Genomic DNA, 19,419 nt, shown 5'->3' on the forward strand with positions numbered 1-19,419 from the left:
TGGCAAACCCTGGGTGTGGCAGCAGGATTTGGTGCTGGTCCACAAGTCCAAAAACCTGGTATGGCTTCAAGAATGCTACAACTTTGTACCCTTTTGTCATTGCGTGAATCGATCTTGGCTTGAGTAATTTTTTTTTTTTTACTGATAAGAAGTGAACAGTTTAGAAAAAAACATAATACTCACATGCACATGTCTCAGTTTCTTTCCGGTTTTTTTTTTTTTTTTTACTTCATTTTTTTTTTTTTTTTTTTTTTTCAGTTTTCACAAGTGATGAATTTGGAGATGTGGATGAACAATCAGAATCTCATTTCCAAAGAAAATGGTCAGATTTTTGTTGGCAGCGAGGAATTCAATTCGGCAACATCAGCTCTTGGAGCCTACATAGACATTTTCAAAACTGGAAACCATGTCAACACCAATAGCAAACCGGTTGGAGCATACGAAAGGAAAGTCGGTGATTTATTGTTGCCAAAGCCTTGCCTTCAAGTAACGACTGAACGGTCATTAGATGATGGTGTTTGCGGTACTCCATATGAAATTCATCTTTTCAACCAGAAAAAGAAAATAGAAAAACAGCATGAAATTCTCCTTTCTTCATCTGTAAATACAGATGTTATTTCACGAGGTAGATGTTTTTTGTTTTTATTTCTTTATTAATTTTTCTTTTTTGTTTTAATTTTTTTGTTTTAATTTAAAAAAAAAAAAATTTGTTTGATAAAGCATTTTACACCTAAACTATTTAAATTTATGGGGGAGAGCAACCTATGTAGGAAGTTTATCAGCCAGATGTTTGTTCACATTTAAAAATTTTTTTCTTTTTCTTTTTTCTCTTTTTTTTTTTTCTTTTTTCATCCCAAACACTGCATATTGACACTTGGGCATAAGGGCTACTATTTGGGGTCATGTTTAGCATATGGGGAGTCGGGTTATGAGATTTCTGTTCAAATTACACATAAACTTCTGCATGTCAGTACAATCAAGGAAGCAGGAAACAAGGATGGAATTCCAAAGTATAGCAGTCGGAGAGAAGAAAGTGTTAGAGTAGAAGGTTTTCTGTTATCTAGAATCTCTACAGTTTTAAGGAGTGGGATTTTGTTGTTTGTCAGGTTGGTCTGAAGTATGTACGTTGAGGAGGCATCAGAGCACATTCCATTAAAGTACTTGTAAAACATGTGCAGGGATGCAACATTGCAGTGATGGGACAGATGTTGGAGCTTGGCTGATAGTGTGGGAACTATTGCATTTGAGACTTTTAAAAAATTTTCTTTTTTGATCTTATGTAAGAGGGAAAGACTAGTGGTAGATGCACCAGCCTAGATGTAGCGACAATACTTCATGCATAGGTGAATGGTGAATTACATTTCTGTATGCTGATGTCATAGAAACCAGGAGCTGGAAGGGGATTCCAAATACATCTAATGAGTTTTTTATCTTTAATTGTTGCCTGGTGCTACCAGACCAGGCTGTCTATTGGCTTCCTGAGACAAAATGCACGTATATTAAACTTCTGTTTTTGTTTTCTCTTTTGTAAAACTTAATTATGTTCTGCAAAAACAAAAACAACAGCCCCTTTCCCCTTCCTATTTTTTTTTCTTTCCTTCCCTACTTCCCAACCCTGTCGGTGGGGCATTAGAATACACTGACTGTCCCCCTGCAGAGAGTAAAAGCCTCTCATAGGGGCCACCTGTTGACCGTGGGTGGCGACTCGTAATGACTCGGAAAAGGATCCTGATAGCTGGGCAACTGATGTCTAGGGAAATTAAAGATATCAGTTGCAACACTCCACTTTGGCCTTGTGCAAGGCTAGACGGGCGGTCGGAGGGGCCCGATCCGATCAATCGGGTAGTTACGTCAAGCCCTAACACATCTTCTACTTTCCTCTAAACCGTAACAAATACAGTTCTACCCTGTACCACTATAAACTATATACATACTTTCTCCTCTTTTCCATGTGTTAGAAGGTAGTGGCTAGGGTCAAATGTGCCAAATAATTAAAGTCATGACGTGGCTGTATAGTGCCAGAAGTTACCATAAATGGCTTGGATTGTGTGACTAAAGGATTATGGGTGCTCATGCCTCCCATTTGGGACATGTATACTGTTTATATAGCACTGGCATGACAAGGCGAATGGATTTCCCCCTTAACATGCCCCAATATTGGACTTTGAGGTGGGTGGGGACCATAAACAATGAATTAAAATATATATATATGGCCAAGTATAAAAACTCCAAGCGCCAACACGTTGACTCGGATAGTTCAGATAATGTACTACATCAAACATCCTCAAAATTTATTGTATTGGAATCCACCAAAGAAACCAAAATAACTGACTTATCACCATTTATTATACATAAAATTATATCGGCATATATTACCCCCAAAAATGTAAAATCTTTAAAAAATAAAACCCTACTGGTGGAAGTGGAAAGAGAAAAACATGTCACTTTTCTCCTAGGAATGAAAACTTTCCACAACATAAATATCAAAACTTATCCACATCCAAAGGCGTAGTAAAATCGAAAGACCTTTCAATGTGCACTACTGAAGAAATAACAAAAGAGCTTAAAAACCAAGGAGTAATAAACGTTAAAAGAATTACAATAAAAAAAGAGAATCAGAATAGACCCACTATCCCAAAAGAAATCAAAATTGGGTTCAACATTTTCAACGTTGAACCCTTTATACCAAACCCGCTTCGGTGCTTTAAATGCCAGAATTTTGGGCACCATGAGGATGCATGTAAGGGATGAGCAGTGTGTGGCAGATGTGGCCAGAAAGATCCAGACCACACTGTCAATGACTGCAATCTTGATTGCAAATGTGCAAATTGTGGAGAAAACCATCCTGCTTATGCAAGAGCATGCAGAATCTGGAAGAAAGAAAAGGAAGTAGTGTCAATAAAACATACCAAAAACATTTCTTTCCTCGAAGCCAGGAAAAATAGTAGATGGATACATGAAGGAAAAGACATACTCTCAAGTCACCTCAACTTGTATTTTTTTTTTTTATTTTATTTTTTTTTAATTACATTTTCACCCCAAACAAGGAACATTGCCACTTTGGTGTAGGTGGCTACTATCAGGGGAAACATCTACTGGGGTACTATGTAGGGATTTGGACAGCGAGATGTTGGTTCACGTTGCACTTGAACTTATGCATGTCAGTACAGTTGGGGAAGCAGTGACCTGGAATGGAATTCCAAAGTCTAGCAGTTCTGGGGAAGAAACTACTGGAGTAGAAAGATCTTTTACATCTAGGGATCTCTACAGTGTGGGCGTGGGATTTTGCAGCTTGTCGTGTCTGTCGAGGGTGTTTACGTCGTGGGGGCACAAGTGCTTGCAGTTCATCAGAGCATTCACCATTATAATACTTGTAGAACAGGCAGAGGGAACGTTTCGACGATGGGACAGGGGCTGAAGCTTAGATGCCAGTTTAGAGCCTATCAGATTTGCGACTCTCTTTTGAACCCTGTCAAGGAGCGAGAGACTAGTAGCCGATGCACCAGCCCAAATATGACAGCAATACTCCATACATGGGCAAATAGTGGCCTTGTAGAGGTACAGGATACTTTCAGGTGTTAGAAGTTTTCTAGCACGGTAGAGAGAGCCCACCTTCCTCGCAGCGGCCCTGGCAATGCTCTCGATGTAATTGTTCCAGCTCATGTTTCCTGTGAACGTTAGGCCAAGGAGCTTGAGAGACGTACTCTCAGATAAAGAGTCGTTGGCCATTGCTATAGGTGGTAGAGAAGGTTTCTTGTAATTATTGAATGAAACCAGTTTTGTCTTGGCGGCATTGAACGTGACCATCCATTTTTGTCCCCATTCCACTACTGATTGGAGGTCATCCTCTAGTGTTTCTGCCATTACTTTAGATATATGTTCATTTGTTTTCCTGTCGTGCCTGCTATAGAGTGTGGTGTCATCAGCATATATACCCATCTCAGAGGCAATTTTGTCGGGGAGGTCATTTATGAATATCAGGAACAGCAGAGGTCCAAGGATAGATCCCTGGGGAACTCCCGCATTTATATCATATTGTTTAGATGTACGACCGTCGAGGACAACCTGGATTTTTCTCTTATCTAAGAAGGATTTAATTATGTTAAGTATTCTACCAGTGATACTGTATGATCTAATTTTCCTGAGGAGACCCTCATGCCATATCCTGTCAAAAGCTTTAGATATATCTAGAGCTACCGCTCTGCCCTCCCCCCCCGCTTTGTCCAGTGAATGGTATATGCGTTCAGAGATTACAGTGAGGATGTCTGCCGTGGAACGGGCTTGTCTAAATCCATATTGTTGGTCGGTCAGACGTTTAGCATCTGTAAGGTGCTGGACTAGAGCATGGTTAATTAAGGTCTCAAATATTTTGGCAAAAAGTGGGAGGAGGTTAATAGGGCGATAATTTAATGGGTCAGTTCTTTCGCCAGAATTCTTGAATACATCCATCCAACATATATATCGTCCAACATCACTAAACAAGACTACAAATACAAAATACTAATAAACAAATTGTTACAATTGGGACCAAACGACTGGCCCAAATTTATAAATGAAATCAAACCAAACATATCATCAAAAATTAATCATCCCATTAAATCATCAACTAATGTTATCAATAAAACAAATTCTCAACCAAAATCAGAACATCCAAAAAAACAAAGTCGATCAAAAGAAAAACCACAAAAGTCACCAGTATGTCGTGCAGATGCTGAAAAAGACAAAACTAAGGAAAAACAAAATCAGTTAAAAGAAAGATCACACGGGTCACCAATACGTCTTCCCCGTGGTGAAAAAAACACACTTGAAAAACAAACAAAAGATACATCTACCAAAAAACAAAATAATATAAAGAAATTACCACAAACAGAAGCCACTACTATTACTACTACTACTACAAATAGATTTACAAAATTAGAAGACATGGAAACTGAAGTTACTCCTCAAACCAAAAAAAATCATCATGAATTACAAGATAATCCAATGGAATTGCCGTGGATTGAAGGCAAATTACAATGAAATTTTATTGTTGCAAACCAAATTTAATCCTTTGGTTATTTGTCTCCAAGAAACCTTACTTAAGAATGAGGACAATTTGAATATAAAACACTATCAACAATATAACTACATTCATAATACAGGACTTAGAGCCTCTGGTGGTGTATCAGTATTCATTAAAAATAACATACCCCAGAGCCAAATTGAATTAAAAACAAATTTGCAAGCGGTTGCCATAAGAGCAACTTTACACAAACCGATAAGCATTTGTTCTTTATACATACCTCCACATGAACAAATCGATGAAAATGAATTGGAGAACTTAATAGGGCAAATACCCAAACTCTTTATTTTCCTAGGGGACTTAAAATAGGGGACTTATGGGGATGCAAGGAAACGGATAGAAAGGGAAAGAAAATTGAAAATCTAATAAATAAAAATAATCTGTGCTTGTTCAACCAAAAAGAAGCCACTCACATCAATCCAACAAATGGAACGCTAAAATAACTGGATACAACATCGAATACTATTCCCAAAATAACTGGATTCGGTATTAAATAACCCACAAAGGGTTGATATGCCGTAAAAAAAAAAATGTTGCATTGCATCAATGTTAACAATTATGGCACATCAACCATTCTGGGGGTGGGAGGGGGCTTATAAAAACATTTTATATGCTGCTCTTGTGTCGCTTGATTGTGTCTCACCATTCATTGCGTCTGGAACAAAAGCTTTCTCAGTGCATTACAACATACGCAAGTCTCATTTCTTTCTGGACAAATGAGATTCAGTCGCCATCATTTTCCATGGTTGAAGTTATGCCATCATTTCTCACTCGTATAAAAAGGACGGGGTCTCTATTTTGCTATGGTTTTAGCCAACATGTATTTCTATTTCATCGCCTCCATGAGAACTCAGCTGATCTATATTCTCTGCTAGTCATCTAAATCCCCCCCCCTCAATTGCATTCCACAAATCATTCTATCATATGACAATCCGCATCACACCAAATCTACGATTACTGTGCCTTTTTGACCCTAATTTTGTAATGTCATTTTTTTTTATAAACAAACAACTTGCTTTCTAATCTAAAAAAACAATGAGTTCTAATTCCTAAATCTATATATTGCACTAACCACAACTGCCAGTCCATTATACAACGCACTCATTTGAGGCCATTTTTTAAAACTAATCTCATCTCTATATATAATAAAATAACGTTTTTTTCCCTTTGCTTTGCATTCACCATTCAGAGTTAATACTACAGTGTGTTTTTGAGAAAGATTATGCATATTTCGTCACTATTTAAAAATGATTATTTGTTCTCCTTGCCCCGCTCTCAGTTATGTAATCCCAAATAGGTAGTAGCAAATCTTTTCCCTCTTTAAATTAAATCGTCACATAGAAGCTCAAATCACCGGGTCTTTTCTTTTTACTGGCATGTGATTAAGTCATATTTAGTCACATGCCACTGGGAAATTATTCTATTTCATAAATGCATTAGTTGCACACATATTACATCGACATTTTTTTTTTTTTTTTTTTACATAGTCATCACCACTTATCAAGGCCAAGAAGCCACTCGAGGATAATGTTACTTTACAGTGCACAAATATTCGAATTCAAGAAATGACCAGGCCTAAATTTATTGTTCTATTTCTAACCAGTGCGTTAACATGATTAATTTTTTTTTCCTCTGCAACTAGATAACATTAGTAATGCTAACCATTAGAGATAACAAAAATTAGAAAGACTAAAAATTAAAAATACTAAACATGAGTGATACTAAGCATTAGAAAAACTAAATGTTAGCGATACTAAACATTAGAGATATTAACCAAGAAATGACCAGGCCTAAATTTATTGTTTCAAACCAGTGCGTCAACAAGATTTACTTATGAGCTTTTTCTCTTCTGCAACTACAAAAATGGACAACATTAGAAATACTAAACATTAGAAATACTAAACATTTTAAATACCAAACATTTTAAATACCAAACATTTATAAAATATCAAACATTTATAAAATATCAAACATTTATAAAATACTAAACATTTATAAAATACTAAACATTTATAAAATACTAAACATTTATAAAATACTAAACATTTATAAAATACTAAACATTTATAAAATACTAAACATTTATAAAATACTAAACATTTATAAAATACTAAACATTTATAAAATACTAAACATTTATAAAATATCAAACATTTATAAAATATCAAACATTTATAAAATATCAAACATTTATAAAATATCAAACATTTATAAAATATCAAACATTTATAAAATATCAAACATTTATAAAATATCAAACATTTATAAAATACTAAACATTTATAAAATATCAAACATTTATAAAATACTAAACATTTATAAAATACTAAACATTTATAAAATACTAAACATTTATAAAATATCAAACATTTATAAAATACTAAACATTTATAAAATACTAAACATTTATAAAATACTAAACATTTATAAAATACTAAACATTTATAAAATACTAAACATTTATAAAATACTAAACATTTATAAAATATCAAACATTTATAAAATATCAAACATTTATAAAATATCAAACATTTATAAAATATCAAACATTTATAAAATACTAAACATTTATAAAATATCAAACATTTATAAAATACTCAATTAAAATAAGCAAAGATCAGGATATCTGCTCTACATTGTTTACTGTTAAATTAAACCTTATTATTTTAACTTTTAATAAAAAAGAAATTCATATCTGGATTTTTTTATGGACATAACAAAACAAGACATGAAGCCACCTGATGTAAGGAAGTAACAAGAATTAGAAATGATTATCAGACTCAAGTTTATTTGTACAAAATATGGTTGGATTGTAGAAAGGATTGTGAATTTTATTAACAATTTAATAGGTGACATTTTTTGAGTGGGTGAGTTGTCACCCTGAAGTTGTTTGTAGATGAAAGATTTATTTTTAATAATTACTCTGTTGATCTGCAAATATTTTCTGAGCAAATTAAAAATTCTGTTTAAATATTTTTCTTTACAGCTGACCAAACTGTTAAGGAAACGGCTGCTTTTCTTGATAATTTTCAAACACGTCGTATGTCACCTGCACCTTTGTGTTGTGTCAGTGACATTGGAAGTATGACTACGGAATATCTCCTTTCAGCCAGCCCTTACCCACCTCACACTAATCCAATTGAAAGGGATCAAAATGGAGTCTGTAAAAGATGTGGCAGTTGTTCCGAATGGAATTTCAAAGATGACAAACAAACAATTCCTAAAATGCGTTCGGATATTTTCAAGAAATCTTCTCTTCCATTACCAATTAGTTCGTATTTGTCGTTAAATAATTATTTTGCTCGTATGAGAAAAAGTTCTAAAAATATACAGAATTGTTTTAAAAATAACGATGTCCATACTGGAATTCCTGGTAAAGTTAAAAAGATAACTAAAGAAAAAAAGAAAGTTTGCATGGATTTAACGGACAAGGAAGTTTGTTCACCTCACATTGAATTCAGGAAAGCTGAAAGGTTAACTTGTCCGAAAGCCAATTGGCAAAACGTTGATTCTGGTGAGTTAAAAGATACCAAAGTTTTAACTTCTACATTTGATAATGGTAAAAATGCCAAAATAAAACCTTTAAGGAAAATCAGAAATAATACCTCTCCAAATAAACATACTAAAAATCCATTATTAACGCCATCAAAGACAGACTTTCTTCAAACTCCCAGTCCTTATTCAAAGATCCAACAAAATATTGCCAAAAAGATACCAGAATCTGAGTGTAAGGCAAATTTATCAAAAAACATTTTGCATAAATCTTCTTCTTCCCAGACGAGTAAAGAATTGGCAAAATGTACGCAATCAAAAAATGGCCAAGAATTTGCGACTACAAAGAAATTGAAATCTGTGCAAGAGAAAAATCCAAATCCTTTGAAAAATCTTGTTTCAAGAAATCAAAAAAATGATTTCAGTTCTTTAACAAATTCTCTAGAAATTGCGGAAAAGCATAATTTTCAAAACTCCAGTGCAAACAAAAAAATATCCAAGACAATAATAAAGGCAACAAAATCAGGAATTATTTCCAAAGAAATTCTTTGTTCACCTAAAAAAACTGGCTTTTCCAATACTTTGGAATCTGCACATTTTCATTCTCTTTCTATAAGCTCAATTCCTAACCAATCTCAAACTTTTAATGAATCAATTCTTCCAAATAATCAGAAAGATCACAGAAAATCAATCACAAATTGTAAACTTTTATCAAATTATCCACAAGTTCCAGACTGGGTAAAACAGCTGGAGTCATCCATGACCAGTACTAGAATAGAAACCCCAACACTCCCAGTTGATGAAGTCTCTTGCAAAATCCCAGCTCAACAAGTGTCACCACCAAATTTGACCCAAAGCTGGTCCCTTTCAGGAATTCCATTAATTTCTCCCAAAATAAATCACAACAAAACTCCTCATTCTCTTCAAAAAAATTCAGACTCGAATTGTTCTTTAAGAGAGTATCATGAACTGTTCAAAGATAATCGTAATGTTGATACGTGCAATCAAGCACAATTTCACAGTCAAAGTATACAAAGCTTGCTTGATCGTTACTTGAACGATCAAACTAAAGAATTGTCTAAATTGAAAAGTCGAGACAATTTCACAGATGGGTCTTTGAACGATTCAAATTCACAATCTGGACAACCTGTTGATAATTGTGGTGAGTACATTTTTCTTTTATTTGCTTTTTTAACTGATAAAAGTTGTGGTGTCATCCCTGACTTTGGTGGGATTATTTTAGAATAATGGTGCCATCTTTAGGTATAGCTAATAATAACTCGACATTTAATCTGAATTGGGTATAAAAGTTTTATAGCAAATGAATAAAATAAAGCATGCAGACGTGCATGCATATTAAAATGCAAATAAATGAAATAAGAGTCACGAGTTAGAAGATGCAAACTAAAACATAAACAGTTCTAAAAATGAATGCTAATTAAAACATAAACAGTTCTAAAAATAAATGCAAACTAAAACATAAACAGTTCTAAAAATGAATGCTAACTAAAACATAAACAGTTCTAAAAATGAATGCTAACTAAAACATAAACAGTTCTAAAAATGAATGCTAACTAAAACATAAACAGTTCTAAAAATGAATGCTAACTAAAACATAAACAGTTCTAAAAATGAATGCTAACTAAAACATAAACAGTTCTAAAAATGAATGCAAAGTAAAACATAAACAGTTCTAAAAGTGAATACTAACTAAAACATAAACAGTTCTAAAAATGAATGCTAACTAAAACATAAACAGTTCTAAAAATGAATGCTAACTAAAACATAAACAGTTCTAAAAATGAATGCTAACTAAAACATAAACAGTTCTAAAAATGAATGCTAACTAAAACATAAACAGTTCTAAAAATGAATGCTAACTAAAACATAAACAGTTCTAAAAATGAATGCTAACTAAAACATAAACAGTTCTAAAAATGAATGCTAACTAAAACATAAACAGTTCTAAAAATGAATGCTAACTAAAACATAAACAGTTCTAAAAATGAATGCTAACTAAAACATAAACAGTTCTAAAAATGAATGCTAACTAAAACATAAACAGTTCTAAAAATGAATGCTAACTAAAACATAAACAGTTCTAAAAATGAATGCTAACTAAAACATAAACAGTTCTAAAAATGAATGCTAACTAAAACATAAACAGTTCTAAAAAAGAATTCAAAATAAAACATAAACAATTCTAAAAATGAATGCAAAATAAAACATAAACAGTTCTAAAAATGAATGCAAAATAAAACATAAACAGTTCTAAAAATGAATGCAAAATAAAACATAAACAGTTCTAAAAATGAATGCAAAATCAAATCTCCACACTAACGTAATGTACTTGCAATAACCCTTATCCCTGATTGGCTTCCGGGCCTTTTTTTTTTTTTTTTTTTTTTTTACACAGTGATCACCACTTATCAAGGCCCGGAAGCCACTCAGGGCCTTGATAAGTGGTGATCACTGTGTAAAAAAAAAAAAAAAATTGCGAAAGAAAGAGCATAGCAGTTAGAGCCATTTGCTTTTTATATGATAGCTAAATGTTTTACCACAAAATCAAATAGTCAATAAGTTCATAGCAATGACGTTTATCATCACTTGGAGATGAATCTATCCAAATGCTTATATTTTGTTTAGGAATTAACTGTAGTATCTGTTCTAATCCTACATTTAATCTTTTGTCCTCAGTCAATGAAAATCCTTCTAGACTTGGGCAATTCTTAAATAAATAATAATAAAAATGAAACCCTCATGTTTTCCCTCTGTCAACCTAATTCTCCACAAGTACTGAGAATATAAACATAAAAATCATACATTTTGCCTTTTTTTTTTTTTTTTTTTTTTTTGCATTTATAAAAAATGAACCACAGCAGCATGTGGCCGGGTTACGGCTAGCTAAGAAATAAAATTAGAAAATGATGTACACACGCATGATGGAACAAAAAATGTCACATTCCAAAAATTATGTAAATTGATGAAGTAGTTTTATTTTTAACTTAAGAAAATCAAATTTTATTAGTAAGCGAGGAGGAACTGTCTGGTGTTAAAAAGGGAAATAACTCAACAATAATTCAGACTGAAATCAGCTTTGTAAATACCTTTGATTTTTCATTGTTTTAAATCGCTTAAAAATGATTTTCTTAATTAAAAGTAAACTAAATGATCAATTTATGTGATTTTTAGAATATGATTTTTTTTTGTGCTGTGACTGGTACATACATCATAAATACTTTTGTATATTTTTGTTTTTAATATTGGGGAAATTTTGGATATGCACCAAAAGTTATTTCTCCAAAATTGTCTTGATCAGTAATTTCACTCTGTTTTGGGGGTTGGAGGTGTACATGTAAAATAAAATTTTAAAGATATTTTGTGTGGAATGCATCTTTTTGCTTAACATCATTAATTAATCCTTGAACTTTATCAGATCACAATTGTAGCACCGGTCACTCAAGTAATTAAGAGCAAGGTACTAAAACACTTTGAAACATATGAAAAAGTCTGAAACTGGATTATCTAAGATGTGCATATATGGGATGACAGAAAAAAATGAAAGTGGAGAATGCTGAGCAAATCCAGCTGTGACGACGTTTACGTGTGGTCACAGTTAATTTTAAATGAAATTATTTAACAAAAGAACCTGGAATCGATGGAAAGTACGTTCTAAGTTTGGTCTAACCAAAGATAACAATAAAAATATCATCTAGAGAAAAATTGTGTTGCTCCAACATTCTAGACTTTTGAGGTCAGACTCAAATAAGAATCCATACTTGATTCACACTAGCCAAATTTCTCCATTTTGTTCTTCCTTTATATTATTGGCATGGATATATTTTGTTTAGTATCAGTTTTTTTTTTTTTTTTTTTAAATACTTGTTCCAGCTTAAAAAAATGTTAGTGTGGGGATGGGTTTTCATGGAAAATTCTTATATAAAATAGGAGTAATAATGTCCAGACCTTCAGCATGAATTTGAAATACTGTAAGAGGATGGTGGAAGAATGTTTATGTTGCTTGTGAAAGTTTTGAGGTAATGCAACTAGAATCGTCTGCCTTGAAATGTGAAAATTCATAATGATATCAAGCACTATGTTGGTTCTTATCCAGAATTCTCCCTATATTAAAAAAAAAAGACAAATCTGTATAATGTATGATATAGGAAAATATCATATTCTAAAAATCATGTAAATTTAAATTTTTAATTAAGAAAATAAAATTTTATGAGTAACAGAAGCAGCTGTCTTGTTTGCCATTTTGAAAACGACCTAACAAAAAAAAAAAAAAAAAATCAAAGGAAGATAACTCAATACTTTAAACTTGCGAGATTTGGGTTATAATACATACAACTTAAAATGATTTTTTTTTTTATAAAATAAAACTACTTAATCAATTGGGTACATACATCAAACAGAATTTTCTTTATTTTTGTTTAATATAAGGATTATTTTGAACAAGAATTAAAAAAACATTTTTTTTTCATGTTATAAAAATGTGGTTCTGGTTATTTTATGATGACTGTACATAGTTTTATTTATTTACTAGAAGTATTATCTAAAACTTTTGTATTTCAATTAATTTTAACACCAAATGATTCTTGTCCAGAATTCACCCTATATTAAAAAACAAAAATAAAGAAATATCTATGATGTACATACCCGTGACGAAATAGACACAAAGACATAACAGAAAAAGACACTAAGATAAATATTTTTGCTAAAATATATGCTTATTTATATTTACAGATAAGAATAGTGCTGAAATAATTAAAGATTGCATCTAACAATATTAAAGCTTGCCATGAACCAAAGTTGCATCAAACCTATCAATTTCTGCAAGCACGAATCATGGGTCAGCATGAAGGTGGTCTTATTAAATGCGGGAAATCTTTCAATGCCCTTTTCTACTGTTAATAAAGTGATCGTACAATTTACAAGAGAGGACAAAGAGTGCACAAAACCTCATTTAGGTCGCCCCAGCCTCTCTGAAAAAATCTTGCATCTTATGAAAAGAAATGTTGACGAGAATCCTTGGTGCAAAGCCTCTGATATTGCAACACCAGCTAGAAGGACAGCTGTCAGGTATTTTCACAAGCTAGGCTACTATAGTAGAGCTGCAATAAGGAAACTTCTTCTTCGTTGTACCAATATTGAATGCAGAAAAGATTGGGCTTGTGAAATGGTGGAGAGACCTATGACCTTTTGAACCAATGTCATTTTTCTCTGATGAGTCACAATTTGCATTATTTCTCGACAGTGGAAGAGTATGGGTATGGAGGCTCCCTCAGCAAAAGTTTGACGTAAAAAAACTGCAGCCAACGCTGAAACATGGGGGTTTCTCTGTTATGGATGCAACTTGGTGTGGTCGCTCAGACCTGCTGAAGTATGAAGGAAACATCAGTTCTGCTATGTTTCAATATTACATAAAAGACTCCTATTAATATTCTCAAGTGGTAAAAAACCAAGTTAACTCCCTATATATGGAAGACGGCGCTCTTTGTGACTTTTCTATGGTGACACAACATTGGTTGAGCCAAATGGGATTAATAAATCTCGATGGCCAACTTAGTCCCCGAATATGAACCCAATTGAAAAGCTTTGGGGCATATTAGAATGAAACTTTCGCAAAAAAAGGAATTCATCTTCTAAGCCTGAACTTTTAGTATTATTATGTCAGGCAAGAAAATCGTCATGATGATGTTCGTCAACTTATCAATGCCATGCCTAGAAGGGTCCTAGCATTTAAAACAGCAAAGGGAATGTCAACCAAGTATTAGTTATTTAATTTGTGACCATTAATTTTTTATTTTGTTTTATAATTTATGTTTCTTGAAATAAAATGTTTCTATGGGTGTTTATTCTTTTCTGTCATGTCTTTGTATATCATATTCCAGAAGTTATGTAAATTGATCAAGCATTATTTTGTTGATGAAAGATTCATTTTTAAGCTGTTAATGGGAAATCGTAGGCATTACAACAAATTTGCAAGTTACTATTGTTGAGTTATCTCATTTTGTTTTTAAAATGGCGATAATCTCTTTTCACTTAGTCATAAAAATTCTTGTTTTATTTTTTTACTCTTTCTATCCCCAAACAAGGGATATTTCCACTTGGACTGTAAGGGGCTACTATTTGGTATCGTGTCTAACAAGAAACTGTGAGCAGCGAGATATTTGTTCACATTACATTTAAACCTCTGCAAACACACACACACACAGACATTTTCACCTTTATAGATATATAGATAGATATATATTTATCTATATATCTATAAAAGTGAAAATGTCTGTGTGTGTGTCTGTGTACATTTCTCTACGCAATAACTCTGTCAATTTTAAGTCTACAGACTAAAAATTTGGTATACGGGGTACTGAGATTTTGGAAAATCTTTGATCGGTTTTCGGTCAGAAATTTGGCTGTTAAGGGGGCCAGAGTTCAACAATTTGACCTTTGAGAACTGTACCAAACTCCTCCGACAATTTTGGGTCCAAACACTTGAAATTTTAGGTATAGGTTCCTCGGACATGGATCTTACTTAATAACTTGATTTGAACCCAAAGCAATAAATGTTAAGGGGTCATAATAGGGGTCAAAGTTAAAAAAAATTGACCACTTTTTTTTTTTCTTGTGCTCAACATATACCTCCAAATACCCGAGCAACGCCGGGCTGAAATGCTAGTATATCTATAAAAGTGAAATTGTATGTGTGTCTGTCTATGTGTGTAAATTTCCCTACCAAATTGCTCTGTCAATTTTCAGTCTACAGACTCGAGATTTGACATAAGGGGTATTGAGATTTGGGAAAATCTTTTTAATTGGTTTTCGGACAAAAATTTTACTGTCAAGGGGTTAAAGTTCAACGATTTGACCTTTGAAAACTCTACCAAACTCCTCCGCCATTTTTGGGTCTAAACACTTGAAATTTTAGATGTAGGTTCTTTGGACATGAATCAAACTTTTTAACTTGATTTGAGCCCAAAATAAATGTTAAGGGGTCAAAGTTAAAAAAAAAAAATTGACCTCTCAGCTAATTTTTGGTCTAAACATTTGAAATTTTACATAAAGTGTATTCAGATATAGAACAAGATTTTTAATCGATTTTTGGCCAAAAATTTGACTACCAAGAGGTCAAAGTTCAAAAGATTTGCCGTTTGCGGTCTCTAACAAACTACTCAAGCAAACTTTGGGTCTAAGCATTTGAAATTTTACGTAAAGGGTATTCAGACATGCAGCAGGCTTTTTAATCAGTTTTTGGGCGAAAATTTGGCTGTCAAGAGGTCAAAATTTACAGAGTTGACCTTTGTAGACTCTACTAAACTCCTCCGCCAATTTGGGGTCTAAACACATGAAATTTTAGATGTAGGTTACCTGGACATGAGTAAGTCTTTTTAATATATATATATATATATATATATATATATATATATAATTTTCTTTATCTTTATCGTTTTTTTCTACATACTTTCTTAATATTTATAACTTAATAATCCTTTATTTTACTTCTTTATTTCTTCTTGGTTTGGCCGGTTTTCTATCTGCAATTTCCGTCTTAGTCTTAATATTCCTATCTACCCACACATCTATATCCTGCATGTATATTTACTTATATTTGACTATATGCATTTACTTACATACTTACTTGCTTTATCCTGAATTTGCAGATACCGGCCATCCTCTCTCCTTAAAATTTTATTTTTTTTATTTTTATATTTTATTATTTATTTATTTATTTATTATCTATTTTTTATCTTTTATTTATTTATTAATTAATTTATTTTTTCCATTTAGTGTCTTTTAACAACTCTTGCTGACATTTTCTTAAGTAATAACCTGTACATATCAGTTGACCTATTTTATTTTTTTTGCCCTATATTTTTTTTGCGCTTTTTAACATCCTTTTTGTCTGGGTCATTTTGACATTTGTTTTTCTATCTTATATTTAATTCTATCACTATTTAATTTTTTTTCCTCTTCTTCCCTGATCTTATGTCTCAGCAGTCGTGTGAAAAGCATATCTTATTTTTCTTTTATTAATATTATTGGAATTTTCCCCTTTTCTTTTCTTTGTACATATTTGTGAATTATTCCATGGATTTCGGCTTTTTGGATTATTTTGGACCATCTTCCAATTACGTGATTTCCTTGGATTTTACTTGTACAAATGGAAACTCAGTTAACTTTTTTGGAGTTATATTTTTGGATTATACCGTCATTGGATTATTTATCTTTCACCAGACTATCCATTCACGTGTAATCATCTTTTTCTTCACCATATTCCCTCTGCTTCACTTTTTGTTATCAAGTAAGATCTTTGACTTGCAGTTTCATCAAATACTTTTGTATGCAAAATCCGATCCCGCATTTTACTAATTCGTACCCTCTGATGAGAAGGAAAATATTTCTTCGAAATTCCGCGGATTAAGGACTATCCACTTATCAAGTGTTTCCTTTTCAGATTAAATATGTTTTTAACTCTTTTTCAAACTGTTTTTTAATATGTTTTATTAACTGTGTCCTCTTAATATATATATATATATATATATATATATATGGTGAAAATGCCATTTCCATTTTAAAAAATCGTCTGCATTAGCCATCAAACAAAAAATGATTTTTTTCTATAATCATCATTTTTATATATATGTTCATGGTATTTACGTTTTGATTTAGGCACAGATAGGGAGTGGGGAAAATTATTGACGGTGGTTTCAGCTAGTCGGGTGTTTTTTAAAAAAAGATTGGCAGGGGGGACCAGAGAATGGAGCTCAGACGAGCACCTGCCATGGAAATAACGATAGAACAATGACAGGCTCTCTATGTCTCTTCTGTGGGAAAGAGGTTGCAGGGTAGAGAAAAGGGCATCCCCCACCAAGCCACAGAGTCTATTTTGTACTCTGTCAAGGCAGGATAGGCTGTTTTTAGCAGCCCCTGCCCAGATGTTGCAGCAGTACTCCATCTTTGGACGTACTTGGCTCTTATATAGATAGAGAATTGCATCATTAATGAGATATCTTCTGGAGCAGTAGAAGGATCCCACCATTTTCCCAGCGACCTTGGCCACAGACTTGATGTATGTGTTCCATTTAAGATCAGGTGTAAAGGTCAAACCCAGGAGCTTATCAAATCCTGGGGCCTCCCTTAGACGGGAGCCATTCATTTCAATTGATGCCAGATGGGGATCAGAGCGTTTATGATGTAGAGATAGGAGCTTGGTCTTAGATGCATTAAAGGTAACCAGCCACCTCTTTCCCCACTGTACCACGCGCTCAAGATCAGAGGAGAGAGAATCAGAGAGAACATCATCATTTACAGCCTTTGATGTGTTGCCATAGATGGTCGTGTCATCAGCATAGATATCAACGAAAGATTTTAGTATGTGTTTTGGGAGATCATTGATGTAGATCAGGTAGAGAGTTGGGCCCAGTATGGACCCCTGAAGGACTCCAGCATTAATACTGTGGGCCTCTGATTTCTGCCCATCAACCACTACTCTTATGAGCCTATCTGAGAGAAATGACTTAATGATAGAGAAAACATTTCCAGTTATACCGTAGCTGGAAATCTTGTGTAGTAGGCCTTTATGCCAAACCTTATCGAAGGCCTTTGATATGTCGAGAGCAATTGCCCAAGAAATGAAGCCTTTGTCGAGAGATTCGCTAATCCTATGAGATATAACCGTTAGCACATCTGCTGTAGATCTAGCAGAACGGAAACCATATTGCGTGTCACTAAGAAGGTTGTTTCTGCTGAGGTGGTTGACTACTTCTCTATTTATTGTGGATTCCAGCAACTTACTCATGACACACAGGAGACTTATTGGTCTGTACTGAGAGGGAGATGACTTATCACCTGAATTCTTAAATACAGGGCATACTGATGAGGTCTTCCAGGGTGTTGGGAAGCACTTCTCCTTAAGGCAACGCTTAAACAGTTTGGAAAGTATGGGGGCAAGTTCTGGTTGTAATTTTTTAACGCTATAATTGGAATAAATAAGTAATTTTTTTAACGCTATAATTGGAATAAATAAATTTTCTATTTCGTTCGTTTTTGGCCAGGATAAATCCACAGATATAATTTTAAACTATATCATTTATATATATATATTATATATATATATATAAATGATAATTATAAAAAAAATCATTTTTTATTGTTTGATGGCTAATGCAGACGATTTTTTTAAAAATGGAAATGGCATTTTCACCATAATATAATGTTAGAGGGATCTCGTATAAAGGGGCATAATTTCGTATAAAGAATTGCTTCCCTTTGCCCCTTAAGCCTCTACCTAACACCCGTTCATAATATTAACATATTTTTTTTCTTTTGTAAAACGTCAAACTATTTTTCTTAACCAAAAAGTACATTTTATAGCTGACAGGAAAAAAAAAAATTCTTTTAAAGTCAGAATTATACGATCATAATTAAATTATTTAGACTAGCAGAACCTGTGGGAATTCCACAGAATGAGAAATATATTTAATCAACGAATATGTTTCGATAAAGATCATATTTTTTTTTGATTGCACAAAAAATAGCTTTTTGAACTGAAAAACTAAAAACATGCAGCAAATATGAGTTTATTAACATTTCTATGAAAATAATGTTCATTGTATTTTAGATATAAAATTGATCCAAAAGAGATAAATTAATAAGTACTAATAAATACCCAGAAAATAATATTGTGCTACATAGTTCAATACAACTAATAAAATCACATTGTAAGAGACAATCTTTAATTTATTCCTTCATCATCTCTTGGTAGACAGTTCTTTTTTCCCTATTTCTTTCGAATGTTCCCTTTTTTATGTAATGTTTTGCTGACCTTTTTCTTCAGTGAAGAACAACTGCACTTCGAATTT

General features: G+C 32.8%; 1 protein-coding gene across 1 annotated transcript in view; it reads left to right on the plus strand.

Annotated features, from left to right (window-relative positions):
* Window positions 1-253: 253 nt before the first annotated feature.
* LOC145272754 (uncharacterized) overlaps window positions 254-19,419 on the plus strand; it is a 205,116-nt gene continuing 185,950 nt past the window's right edge. The window contains exons 1-2 of the mRNA XM_080127046.1: window positions 254-625; window positions 8,049-9,716. Of these exons, the coding sequence (XP_079983172.1) occupies window positions 271-625; window positions 8,049-9,716 (2,023 nt within the window). The 5' untranslated portion in view covers window positions 254-270. The remainder of the gene's footprint in view (window positions 626-8,048; window positions 9,717-19,419) is intronic.

Source organism: Euprymna scolopes, chromosome 4, assembly GCF_053919585.1.
Source record: "Euprymna scolopes isolate OS-2025 chromosome 4, ASM5391958v1, whole genome shotgun sequence".
In the NCBI taxonomy this organism is placed as follows: Eukaryota; Metazoa; Mollusca; class Cephalopoda; order Sepiida; family Sepiolidae; genus Euprymna; species Euprymna scolopes.